At 36.5% G+C, this 13,762-nt stretch overlaps 2 protein-coding genes across 2 annotated transcripts in view; both read right to left on the bottom strand.

Annotated features, from left to right (window-relative positions):
- Positions 1 to 480: 480 nt before the first annotated feature.
- LOC119070319 (transmembrane protease serine 9-like) lies at positions 481 to 12,392 on the bottom strand. Its single transcript, XM_037174588.1, has 22 exons — positions 12,164 to 12,392; positions 11,961 to 12,063; positions 11,707 to 11,891; positions 11,493 to 11,629; positions 10,588 to 10,719; positions 10,386 to 10,530; positions 7,399 to 7,565; positions 6,939 to 7,152; positions 6,763 to 6,874; positions 6,516 to 6,703; positions 6,356 to 6,457; positions 6,118 to 6,281; positions 5,893 to 6,049; positions 3,158 to 3,181; positions 2,015 to 2,187; positions 1,783 to 1,957; positions 1,668 to 1,721; positions 1,388 to 1,442; positions 1,142 to 1,329; positions 966 to 1,064; positions 749 to 909; positions 481 to 682 (listed from the first exon to the last, which is right to left on the bottom strand). Exons 1-22 carry the CDS (start codon positions 12,375 to 12,377, stop codon positions 524 to 526), a joined length of 3,108 nt encoding a protein of 1,035 aa, XP_037030483.1. The 5' UTR covers positions 12,378 to 12,392; the 3' UTR covers positions 481 to 523.
- Positions 3,468 to 13,762, bottom strand: part of LOC119070427 (spaetzle-processing enzyme) — a 28,910-nt gene continuing 18,615 nt past the window's right edge. Inside the window, exons 8-9 of the transcript XR_005086512.1 lie at positions 11,952 to 11,961; positions 3,468 to 3,478 (exon numbers count right to left, since the gene is read on the bottom strand). The gene's annotated coding sequence lies outside the window, so the exon portion shown is untranslated. The remainder of the gene's footprint in view (positions 3,479 to 11,951; positions 11,962 to 13,762) is intronic.

Raw genomic sequence — 13,762 nt, 5'->3', positions numbered from 1 at the left:
ATGAGTGGTTCAGTGACTTCAGTCTCAACCGTAGCTTAGTGGTTTTAGTGATCATTTCTATGATTGTCGACAGGGGAGCAAAGGATGAACCTCTAACAATGATTCCATTCAATGATCTACGGTCTATATAACACTGGAAGCTACGTTCATTTCAATCCCATTCTATTTACAATATTTTAAGGTTGTTAGGCTGATCGTGATCAGTTGAGGTGATCGTTTAATTCACCGTTTAGTTAGCGAGTTTTGACGTATTTTAGATGAAAGCATGTGGTGGCACTCGGTTCATATTAAAATATCTGGAAGGTACAAACAAAATATGGTAGCGCACTTAGGTCCGTATGATGAAAAGTAGAACGTTTGGATGATAAGAAGACACGACATATTTTTCGGCTTTTTACTGAATGAAAATGGATTTTGTTGCGGCAATTGATAACACAGTCCAACGTTGTTCAAAACAGTTTACCTCAATGCACAGCAGTATAAATAAACCGAAAACATTTTCTTTATTTTCTCGATTTGGATTTTATGCGCGAATATTCCTTACAATCCAGTCAGTGTAAGAGCTAACTCTAGTATAAACACCCGGCCATCCTTCCATACCACAAGGCGATGGTCCAAACGAAACGATGCCCGCACAGTACCAGAATGGTCGACTCGGGTTGTTTCTGTCTACGGTCATCAGCTAGATTAAAACAAAGGTCCGTTAGGGTTTCGGTTACATTTTCCACGCAATTCCATTCATTCATACCGGTCCACCTGAATCGCCTCGGCAAGAATCGGCTCCCTTCGTTCCGCCAGCACACAATTGACCGGCTCCTAAAGTGACGCTGTGTCGACTATACACTGAATTGCATCTCTCAGTGGCTACGCCAGGAACTTTTACCTTAAGTTTGAAATTACTGAACGAAACTGCAAATGGAAAATGAGTTCATCCATCGATGTAGTCATTAAACGGATAAAATTACCATTTTCTGTTTTTCCCCATCCGGCAACTTCTAGATTGATTCCGTCATAGTTTTTGTTTTTGACACTTTCGCTTGGCAAGCAAATCGGTTTGATGAAGTCTGCGTAATAAGATGGTTGATGGTTAATAGTACGGATGTCCAATTATTTGTATCTTATCATTTTTGCCGACAAGTACCTGTGTAAGTAACCGATTGTGACAGTCTCAACAATGCGATATCGTTTTCCTGCGTCTTAGAATTGGGATTGTAGTTTTCGTGTGGAATGATTTCCTCAACAGCCACATCCAGTGCAGGATCTGAGCAGTCACCTCTGTCACAGTCTGTGTCGGTATTTGTGTCCCATTCTCCTAATCTTACACTTTCCCTGAATGTATAGAAATATTTAAGCACAAAATGCCAAGCAACAGTTTTAACTCACTTACAGAACATATCTTTGTTGCTTAATAGCACCAACACAACAATGCCCAGCCGTAAGTACTGAAATTGAGAATTGTTTTTTGTAGTATTGATAATTGTTTCAGCACATTGTGTAGAAAGGGAAAAACCTTGTGCATCAGCGAGTTATTAACGTTCTGAAAGTTCAGCAGAAGACACAGAACTCAGAGTGCTTTTCTACCGACTTCAAGCTGATCTTAAGCTTCAGAATGTTAACAGCACTGGCTGATTGTAGATTACATACTATCCCCACAATCGCAAACTTACCGTAACGGTCACTGATTAATACTCCTCCGCAATGAAAACCTCGTCGATTGTTCGCTGAAAATTTTCAGCCATTTAGCAACATTCTTCGATAAAATTTACTCAACGGCACACTCACGTTTCGAATATTCAATCAAAACCATCCAAGGAAACTCATCAATTTTCGTAATCTCACCGCCAATTATACGATTTGTGTTATCTGTACCGCATACTCCAGGTGCCGGTAGTAAACTAGATAACGATTCGCCAGTACTTGTAGGAGTTGGTGTATTATTAGAGTCCGGACAGCACACCTACAACGGTAACTGATAGTCAAGTCTATGGGCACTGGGTATTATATACTGTAATACTACGTATGGCTGTTGATTGTAGTCACATTGCGAAGCGCGTAAATAATTTCGGTCCTCTGGGTACAGTGGATTCTTCTGAATCAGTTGATACAAACTGGCACAAGATGCGAGCGGAATGCACAACCCGTTTTGATTATTTGGAGTGTAGCACGTTCTGTAACCTCCAGATGATTCTGTACAACAAAAAAATGATTTCAATTAATTAGTCAATTGTTGCGTCCCTAATACATTGAAATCTCTATAGAACTAATTAACAAATTCTAGGGGCATTTTCCCACACTATTTCTATAATACGTATAATGGTGGCGCCAGGTCATCTCTCGAGTGTAACTCTTCTGTGGATTTTCTGATTAGTTCAACAGAGTGTTTTTTGAACTAAACGTTATTGCCGTTTTACCATCATTCGTTAGATGCCATGAACAAGCAAACACTCTATTAATGTAACTCATGCAATTGCAAATTAATGCTGGTCAATGCAATTTCACTCTATACGCACAAAGTGCTTACGTCATCGGATTTGATTTTTTTTGTATTTTCTCAGTAATTTAAAGTTATTTTAAGTTGAACATGTAACGATGTTTCACAAATTATATTGATGGCACAAATAATCTGCTACGCAGACAGGTATAACCTCTACCGGTTTAATTATTTGCTTTATCGGCCGGTTATTGTGGATGTTTACCATAATTTAACACAAGTTACAGAGCAAGGTGTCAAGGATTTTCGTCGCTCTCATCGGTTCTTAGAAACTACGATTGTAGTTGTTTGTTCTGTTAGCAATATTTGCGAATCCGAATCACGTCAAATTGAAAGATGTGCATTACATTGCTTGTCGTTCACCAGTTAATTCAACAGACAAAATTGAATTTGCAACGAATAAATAGCGATTCATTCCACAGAAATGGGTAAATAAACCGGATTTTTTAGTTAATCAAAATAAAAAAAAATGTTCTCGTTGAAGGTGGTTCGTTATTGACGTCATGTTCGACTCACATCTCTAAGATTTTAAATTTTGTTTTGTCGAAATTTTATGCATTCAAAGGTCGTTAAATCACTCCTTCGTTCACTACTGTACGATTCATGTTTTCAAATTATTTCACGATTTTTTACTTCGTCAGAAGAACCAACAACCTGTATACGTACGTGCGAATTCGCGCAGCACCAAATCTACATTGAATGCATTCTTGTTGTAAGAAACAATCGAGGAAACAATTAGATTACATTGAATTTACAATGTTAAAATTCTTGCTATGAACAATCATATAGACTTCTATTCCACTCACGGTCGACCGCCTTTTTATCTTCATTCATTATCGCTAACGAAATATATTTCTCTGCTACGAGGGGTACACAACGCTAAGAAATATTAGCACTAAGTCTGGGAGGTAGAAGTTCTAGAATTTAGTCTCACAAGTCGTTACACGAAATCAGAACAATTAATCTCGAATCTGCCGCACCATTTACCTCCTAATGTTGTTTATTTCATTGCCAAGTGGTAATAGTATGGCTTTCGCCGAGATTTGTTTTTCTACACGTGACATAAGACATTCCATCCATCGATCAAGTTGAAGGGCTTCGCAAATCAGCAAATCAATCGAGTTTGAAATGATTTTTAAGCGAACCGTTCAGCCGAAATGACGAAACCAAAATTTTGTACGTAACAGTGTCTTGTCTAAAACAACGACATTTTTCTGAAAATATCCGACGAGTCGATACTTTAAATTGGAGGTCATCGAAAAAATTCATTTCATTTCTGTGACTCTGACAAAACGTAACTGATAGCAAATAAACGACAAAAATATACACAACAAATAGATTGCTATCCGTGACCGTAACCGTGAACTATCCGTGACCACAACATTGACCAATTTTTTTTTGTAAATGCTCGGATTTCCAATAAAATTGAAAATCGACAATAAAAATGTGAAATTAAATATTTGGTCGATTCGCACCGCAGTTAATATCTACAAAGATTGAGCTGAGAGTAAAGTAAAAATCAAGGTTATGTAAATAAATCGCAATTAAAATTCCGATAGATGATAGCAACTTGTTTTGCTGTTGAATCAACTGATTATGTACACGCAGCTTCCTTATCAACTAGATTGAGTTAAAAAATAAACGATTCAATCGTCTCTGTGTCAATGTAAACGGATTTCTAATAATAAAATCAAAAATTTTGCGAAAAGAAAACTTACGCGGTTTGGCCAAAACCGTAATGGTTGATGTTAAACACAAAATTAGCACATTTATAATCATTTTTGTAGATAAATTTTTTTATTATTCAACTCCAGTCAGGAGAACAAACTTGAGTCGGTCTCAAATGTGTCACTTTTAATAATGTAAAAGAAAAACGACTAGAAAAAATCACTTGCTGTTGACCCGTAGCAACCGTTATAAGACTAAGATAATTGAAAAACAATTTTTAACTTTAATTGCTTTTTAACGATCATTCGAATTTGTGTGGAACGTCACTGCAAATCACACACAAAATTATGATTTCAAACAAAAAAAAAAAAACTTTTGTTTATGTTGAACTGTTCCGATCGATGGTAATTCGTAGACTGGTTTGCATTAATGTCTCAAAAGATTTTGCTAGCATTTGATTCGTATATATAATATGCAGATGACCAGTAATTATATATATTATCAACTGATCGTCGTTTTTGTTGGTTTGTCTTGTTTTTAAAAATGTACATTTGTAGTCAATAGAATAATACCATTATCATCGGTGTATTAGTGGCAGAATCTTTATTCGACATTTTTGTTTACTTAGCTTATTTCTGTTGATTTAGACCAAGAAACGTATTGCCTGGATATTTGGGATGTTTTTTTATTTTCTTTTGCATTGAGTTGCCATTAACAATCCGATCGGCTTATCTCAACATAATTGACCTTTGGATGCACTGGATGTGCGTACACTGTACAAGGGGGTTTTCTCATTACACTTTAAACATTGACTTGACACAGTGGGTTCATTTTTTTATCGTATTGAGTATTGGCGGGTTGGTTGTGTAACTTTCCTATTTGTCATGAATCATCCTCCAATCAAAAAAAAAAAACCTGGAAAATTTCCTTCGCATATTTTATGTTCGAATGCCAACACAAGCCAGAAATGTTAGATCAACCGAGAGGAAAATGATGTTCACTACAGTCTACACTAAGTTTTTTTATTGACTTTATTGGCTTTCTAAACTTTCGTATGCATTATGAGAACTCAGACGATCTCGTTCAAGAAAATTGAAATGGTGTGAAACTAAGGCCGAAGGCAGACGAACAATTTTTCTTTGATTAGATTGACAATTATGCTGCGTTTTCTATGGTTTTACGGATGTAATAAATCGCAGTAATTTTATCAGACATTTTGTGTGACTAAGGGAGTGGAAATCCAGAGTCTACGTTACGTATTTTTTGAACAACCTCTTAACTATTGAAAATACAGCACAATTGCAGATCTCAGTAACGCAAAGTTGCACGTGTGTTCACGTCCGAAGTTAATTATAGCTCAATCGAAGGTAATTCACCGACTGAATGACTCATTTTGTTAGCAAGAATATTCTGAATACTTTGTATGTATACGTGCAATTGAACCGCTTTTTTACATAAATAATCCTACTGTTTCAAGCCAATACACCTTAAGTACAATGCCAACAATTTACCCATATAATGTAGTTATGAGAATCGAGTGCTTAAGCATACCATTCTCTTCTAAATTTCCGTTGAAAGAAACCTTTTCATTGGCATGACAATTTGTCATCAAACAAATTGTTCTTCTTACACATTTCTGCATCACTTCCAATCTGCATGCACTGTCCATGCCCATTTTAAAACATTTTTTTCTTGAATTGAATTTAAATTTTATTGCCGCAATGTACAAAGTCAAGGCTTAATGTTTTTAACAATCCAGTCGGTATAGGCACTAACACGTGTGTAAACTCCAGGAAAACCAGGCTTGCCACAAGGAGTTGGTCCGAACGAAACAATGCCAGCACAATAATAATAAGATTTCGCTGGATTAGAAATATCGACGGCTATCAGCTACGGGCACAAAAATCATTGAGTTAATTCGTAGCCGAAATAGTTTTTTGTGTGATCGTGATAAATACCGGTCCTCCCGAGTCACCGCGACATGAGTCCTTTCCGGGAACACCTCCAGCACACAATTGTTTTTCGGAAATTGTTATTCGATTGCGATTTTGGTAGATTTTACTGCATTCAGAAAGGGGAACTCCAGGTACTGTAACTTTGAGTTTGACGCTGCTAAATGTAGCTAAGGAAAAACAAGAATAAATTCGTTAGATACTCGGAACAGGGATGCCTAAAACTCCGTCCTAAAATCAATACCATTTTCCGTTTGTCCCCAGCCGGCAACATCAAGCCCCATATCATCATAGTTGACAGATTTCAGGCTCTCATCACCAGGCAAACAAAGAGGCTTAATGTATTCTGTACGAAACAAACAAATTTAGCAAATGGAACTATTACACATGCTCCAAAACGTTACTTGTATACTTGACCGGTCTTGCTAGTCGAATCAAGGCAATATCGTTTTCTTGGGATTTCGACGTGGCAGCATAATTCTCGTGAGGTATCAATTTTTCCACTTTTATGTCAACAGGTTTGTCGATACATTCCCCTTTATAGCAATCCTCTTCGGTGCTTAAGTCATATTCGCCCAATCGAACACTTGATCTGAAATCAATTGTTTTTGGGTTAGGTGTGCCATTAGTGATGCGGACAACGTAACTTACAGAACCCATTTCATTTTTTTTATTGCTGGAGCAGCCATACAATGAGCTGCTGTTAATATATACCGTTCATTGATTAAAACCCCGCCACAGTGGAAACCCGACGTATTTTTTGCTGATGTGCAGAAAGAAGATTAATGACGTCATGACTTCATGTCATGGTTTTGCTTTTCACTTACGCTTATTATAATGAAGCAAAACTGTCCACGGATATTCATCCTCTTGAGTCTTTTCGCCGCCAACAACACGTCTGGCCAATTCCTCTTTGCACATAGCGATGCCTGGCAAAAGATTTGACAATACCGACGTAGAGCTATCGCTTTCAGTCACATCCGGTACAGATTCAGTTACTTCTTCTTCGGGCAATCTAGACAGTGCATCACTACAGCAAACCTAATATTCCAACAAAATTGAGAAATAATTTTGACATGTTTGCAACAGTCGACGTCAATGAAATATAAACACATATTTGCTTCAGTTAATCCGGCCACACAAACAAAAATGCTTTTCCATATTTATGTGGGCTGAACAGATACATAGGCATGGTCTTAGTAAAACCCACATATGTTTGTTTGAGTGGAATGAAAAACAACTGTATATTCATGTCTAAATTTCACTGTCGTCGACTGTACAACTTACCAATGGCTCGGTGGTGTAGCCACATTGACTTTCTTTCAGAAATTCAATGTCATCTTCGTATAATGGATTTTTCAGAATAATTTTCACTAAACTCGCACATTTCTTGAATCGAATGCACTTCCCTTTAGCTGCGTTTGGCGTTGAACATATTTCGTTTTCCTGTAATGCTATACAGGAAACGTCATAATTCCGAACATTCTTAATTTTAAACTAATTTCAAACGAAATAAACTCACAATTAACCGCAACCAGAACACAACTCAGACACAAGAAGGTCCACATCGACGAATATTTTGACATCTTGTTAACACAGACTTTGTCGTTAAAATGGTAACTTTATACTAAAATGCACATGATATCTGCACTGCACAACAGAAAAATAAGTTCGGACGAAATACGATTCTACTAATCCCTATCATGTTCTTAGTTAATTGAATTTTAATGATTTGCATTGAGTTCAGTTGAAAAACTAGTCATCTATTTGTGTAAAACGAAGTATTATACAGGTTGTGTCTGTTCGGTTTTGTTAGAGACGACCCGCACGACTTCAATTTACGCCGTAAGTGCGGTCGAAATTCAAAATGGAAAGTGCGGAGGTCTCTCTGACGTAGCGTCATTTTCATACAATGAAGCGTTGAAATGTATTTTTCGGTTCACTTTTTCACCGAATCGTTTACTTAAAATTCAAATTTTAGGCACACTTACGGAGTGAATTGGAAATAGCTAGGGGCACGTTACGACTTGGATTGTCTTATATTCTATCTCGAAACAAAATTTCATTGGAAATGTACCCGTAACAAGAACTATCATAATGTCCAGCGACGAAATATCCGTTTGTAGTCCTAGTAACTGTAATCGATTGATTTTGTAAACTTGGTCAAAAATTTATTCATCAACACATCACACTAGACTATATTGCATTGTGAAGTGGTGAACCATTTTAGGTTTATAATATGCGGATTATAATAGTTATTTATGACATCGAGTGCGAAGTACTTTATTAGGCTCTAGATGTGTAAATATGACACGAGGCCGTGTGTCATAATACAAATCGTTTTCCTAACTTCGCACCGAGATTCATACAACGTTTTATGCAACAGAGGCATCTAAAGTCCGCAGTTTTCGAACATTATGATCTCGAGTTGCATAAATGACCATTAAACAGCACCGATTTTCGTGCTGTTTGCTGTTTAACAGTCGAGTTAACCTGATAATTGTTCAAAAATATAAGATTGCAGTTAAATGAAAATGCTTATTGAATACACCCCAACGAGAGACAATATCTTCTGGTAATTCCATTTCACCTTTCAACATTTTCTGATGGTTATTCCACTGCAAGTTATTATGCAAATTATTGCTTGAAATCCTATTTTGCATTTAACCAGCACGTGTGGCGTGGCGATTATGCAGATCGGCAGTTAAATTTCGTTAACGGCTCTTTTGGCACATAAAGTAACTATTATCTATACCACAACCTTTATCTGTTACAAAAGCGGTTTATACATTCAGGCATCAGCACGAAGCGTTTTATTACAAACTCGTTTCTGATAGATGATAAACTTTAACAACAAGCACTCGGGATGGAGAAGATACGTTAACAAAAAAGGAAAGAAAAGGTCAAGCGATCCACCACAAAAATGGATGCGTCGTTTATAATTATTTAATGGGTCGGTTGAGCAATAAATTCATCTCGAACGACATTTCATCATATCAGGCTGTCCTACGTATTGTAGTCTACCTTGTTTTCGATAGTCATTTATAAATGTTAGCTGTTCATTATTGGTCAATTGTATTGTTGTGGTAGAGACATGAATTGGACATAAATTATAACTTTTTGAAAAACGTTTCGATTGGTTGTGTACAATACTCTCCGATATTTACTGCAGTTTCGTATGAAAGACACCCATAAATGCAAACTATAACAACACAAAGCTCATCTGCGTCGCCATGTGAAGGGACAGTTAGTGTAATTTACTCAATTTATTATCTCTGTCTAAATAGTATAAATAGTATTTTGATAAAACGTTCTGATTGTGCGTATTATGGAATATTATGGGAAAACTCGTAATTTTAATTCTGGTTTTCCGTTTAGTATTACCAGTTTAACTTACCTATTCAATGGAAATTAATTATTCTTGATGACATTTTTCAACGTGTAATGAAACTACACCGGTTCTGATAGTTTGAACTGTTCACAATTCTTGCTCTTTGTGGTCGTCTACAATGTCACTAATGCGAAGACATTTCGAAAAGAAAAGTCCTCGTCAATAGGACCGATTACGGCTTTTGCTTTAATCCATTAAGATACATTAATCTATCATCGACCGCGACCCGTCGGAGTTTTGTTTTACTCTGCATTTAAATGAAAGAAACTAAACTGTTCAATTGTTGTGTTGCATTCGCATATATGAAAGAAACTCGGAAAAAACATCCTGACCCTAACGAGAACCGAACTCGGAAACTTTGCGTGAAAGCAAGCAGTGCTAACCATTCGACCAGTGAGTCTTCCGGTTTTTTCCTAAACGATGTCGGAAATGCGCGATGATGTCGCCTTCAATTCGACCAGCAAACGCCACACTCGCCAAAATAAAAATCTCTAAACCAGGGCGTAATATAAGTACTATAATTTAAAATTTTAGAACCCTAGTGGTTGTTAAATCAATACAAACACTGTTCTGCATTTTGACTGACTACGCTGTAATCTACATGTAAATTCCAAAGGCAACTATATTCTTTCACCACCTTAATAAAAGTATTTTGTTTGCTAGAGAAATAAGCTTCAATTCAAAAAATCGATTTCCCAAATATAGACCCAGGGTTCCTATTTTCAATCATGGGAGTTGAATCGAAAAATGTCATTTTCCAGGGAGATTCATCTCCCATAATTGAAAAAAGGGACCATGGGATTGGATCACGCAAGTTTAGAAATAGACCAGTGTATTTTTCCTTCGCAGGCGCTTTTAATAAAAGTTCAATTGACAAAGTTTCAATTACTAAAATTTTGAAGAATCCACTTAAGATAATACCTTAGATCAGTGTAAATGCCTGGCAATTCTGATTCGCCACAATTTTTCGAACCAAATGACACAATGCCAAAAATGAAGTAACGTGGACCAGCTGAACCACTTACAGCCTTTACAGTATTGAAAAGTAGTAGCTATGAAATCAATAATACAAATCGACAACCTACCATCATCAACGGACCACCGCTATCGCCGCCACAAGAATCTTTTCCAACAACCCCACCGACACATATTTGCTCGTGGCCTAATTTTAGAGTACGGTACATTTGCACACATTTCTCATGCGAATGAATCGGCATCTGCGTAAACCAAATCAGAATTAAAATTAACAGATTCGGTAATTTAGTTAGTTCTTTTAAGTTTGGCATAAGACGAGATTTCACATTTTTGTTGTTCCGTCGGAAAAGGAAAATTCAATGAGGTAATTCGTACCTTCCGCTGCTTATACTTGTATCAAAGCACTATATACTTAGAACAGAGCATCCTCAACGTGAAGTTTTATTTTTCTATTTTTTAATGATGGGATGCAATAGTTATTTATGTAACAAGAATCGTATGGAGGTGTATTTTCGCACTAGATGTCAGATTGCCAATCCGAGGTTGGCAAGACGGCGTGTGAGATAATATACCAGCATACGATTCGTGTTGCATACAACGTTTTGTGCAATGAAGAAAATCGCATAAATACCGAAGATAATCTTAGAGTTTCAGTAACACGTGGCTTTTATCGCACTAGTGCGATAAAACCCTTGCAAATCCTTTATCGCACTAGTGCGATAAAATACGTTAATACGACATTGCACACAGGCGGCGTAAGTTACAAATATCATCAATGAATTCAATCTGTCATTTATTGTTTACATAAAATTTTTCCGAACAATTTTTTCAAGTTGCAAATTCGTGTTCTAAAATTGAGAGATGCTTAAAAAGTTTTTTTTTGCAGTTTGAAACACAATAAAGAATATCAACGTTGTGAATGATCTTAAAAATGTAAAAAGGTGAAAGGGTGGAGTGAAATCCCGTATGCACCAATGAGTTTCCTTTCAAAAAATTTCCAACTTCAATCGCATACCTTAACAGTCTGCAAAAAAGGTGTACCAGTTTCATCATCACTATTTGTTAAACCCCAACCAGCTACTTCGCCAGTTAAATTTGTTAAGTTTAAGCTGAGTGATTCACCAAACGGTAAACATATGGGAGTTATCCATTCTGTTGTGCAAAAATGTGATATAGATGGCATCAGTAAACCTATTACACTTGATTGAGGGGTAATTCAACAACTTTACCTGAAATTTTTGCCTCTCGGTTCAGTTTAATCAATGCAATATCATGCCGAAACGCTGGATGATTGTAATTTGACGGGAATATGATTTTTTCCGGCCCAAATTCTTGTAGTGGATCGGCGCACACATTAAAATTATCACAGTCGATTTTGGTGTTTGCATTATTTTCACCGAGGACGATGGACTTACTATTCGGTTGAAAGAGAACAGTTATAACTCCAGACTGACATATTACCACAAAACAGAACTCTATTTACACTTCAATATTTGGTGGTAAATTCGTCACACAATGAGCGGCAGTCACAACGAAAAATTTACTTACAAGAGTACCACCGCATTCGTACTCAATATGTTTCCGTTCTACACATTGGACGGTAGTGAAGGCGTGTTGGGATATGAAACGAAATTATGTTATCTCAATTACAAAAGTTTAAAAAAAAATAAAACAACTCGACTCAACTGTTATATCCGATCCTAGCCAGCCAGGGGAATTGCCCCAACGAAGCATTTTTACCACCAATTATCCGATCAGCATAGCTTATACCACAATCATCTTGAACATCCTTTGGCCAATTAGGATGTTTAACTACATCCGATTCACTCGAAACCGAGCAATAACTTGCCGATATGCCGATAAAGAACCATATAAGTAGCACCAGCATTGCAGCACGCATAACTTATTCAGTACAAAACGCTCTACGTGCAATTATTTTCAACTGCAAACCTTAACTAATTAATATTTCGCTTGACGATCATGAAATTAAAACTTTGATAAAATTGCAAGTAAAGTTCTTAGGTTTGGTTTAATGGGAAAAGTTCAATTGGAATACTGTGCCTATGGTTTGCATATAGAAAACAATTTGAATGAAATCATAATTTTGTGAAAAGTGTTAGGCTACCACTGTTAGCGTTTGTATACCTAATGTGATGAGTGTACGACGAAAGTGTACTTTATATAATGCTTGGAACAGGTCCTGATTTTGACTGAATTAGTATTTCAGGTTCGACTTGGAATCTAACCAGAATCTGAATTTTCAATTTCGAGCTCGACTTGAATTAGAATTAGTATTTAACCCGAAGCCGACCTGATACTGAATTTTTAGTTTTGGATTTGAACGGAACTTGTGGTAAACCTGAAAATTTCTGGTTACCTGAACCCAACCTGATTAAACCAAAACTTTTCAGGTTCGGTGCAATTTTCTGGTCAAATAGGCTTAGATCGAACCCGAAATTGACTATTCAGTATCAGGTCAAGAACAGATTTCATGTTAAGCTGAACTTAAACATGTCCACCTGGGTAGTTTTTTTCGACGCCCTCAGCATGTAATAAATATTATGCCGAAGGCCGTGTGTCATAATACACATCGTGAGCCTAATAAAGTACACTGCACCGAGATTCATACAACGTTTTATACAACACAGCAATACTCTCTCTAGCAAACAAACTCTCAGGTCTCTGTGTCAACTTCACACCTTATTTCTTTGTTTTATACAAACACTATTCTACATTTTGACTGACTACATGTAAATTCTAAAGGCTACTTGACACTTTTACCACCTTAAAAAAGTAGTTCGATTCCTAGAGGCATCTAAAGTTCGCAATTTTCGAACATTATGATGCTGAGTCGCATAAATAACTATTATGTGTCAATGCATAGATAAATCCAAACTCCTACTCCGAGCTGATGCATAATGTAAGTCTTACCACACAGAGACATATAAAATGTAAAATTTCTAGTCTTTTTCGATGTTTTCGAATTTCTCGAAAGAAAATCAAGACATCACGAAAATATTTTGTTGAAAGATCAATAGATTCAGAGGGAATGTTAACCTGTTGCAGACGATCAAAGTATCGTTAATCGGTTGATTTCAAATCTGGTACTTCAATTTTTTTAACAATGCATCTTACTGTATAAAGAATCCTATTTTCCAGAGCTTGTCATTATTTTTGTCGTGGTTATCGATAACAGATAAATAGCCGTATTTGACAGGTTATTGAATTTTTTAAGGGTATAGATAATGCCAGCTTTAGCCAGAATTTCTTTTTCGTAATTTTGCT

This window comes from Bradysia coprophila (genome assembly GCF_014529535.1).
Source record: "Bradysia coprophila strain Holo2 chromosome X unlocalized genomic scaffold, BU_Bcop_v1 contig_79, whole genome shotgun sequence".
In the NCBI taxonomy this organism is placed as follows: domain Eukaryota; kingdom Metazoa; phylum Arthropoda; class Insecta; order Diptera; family Sciaridae; genus Bradysia; species Bradysia coprophila.
The sequence above is the reverse complement of the archived record's forward strand: the minus strand, read 5'-3'. Positions and strand labels throughout refer to the sequence as shown.

Coding starts and splice junctions, on each gene's coding strand:
- LOC119070319 (XM_037174588.1), bottom strand. CDS start 12,377: ATGCGTGCTGCAATGCTGGTGCTACTTATATGGTTCTTTATCGGCATA. Junction 3,182..5,892: donor TGTTAAAAACATTAAGCCTT/GACTTTGTACAT, acceptor CATTCAATGTAG/ATTTGGTGCTGCGCGAATTC. Junction 1,065..1,141: donor ACAATCGGTTACTTACACAG/GTACTTGTCGGC, acceptor CTTATTACGCAG/ACTTCATCAAACCGATTTGC.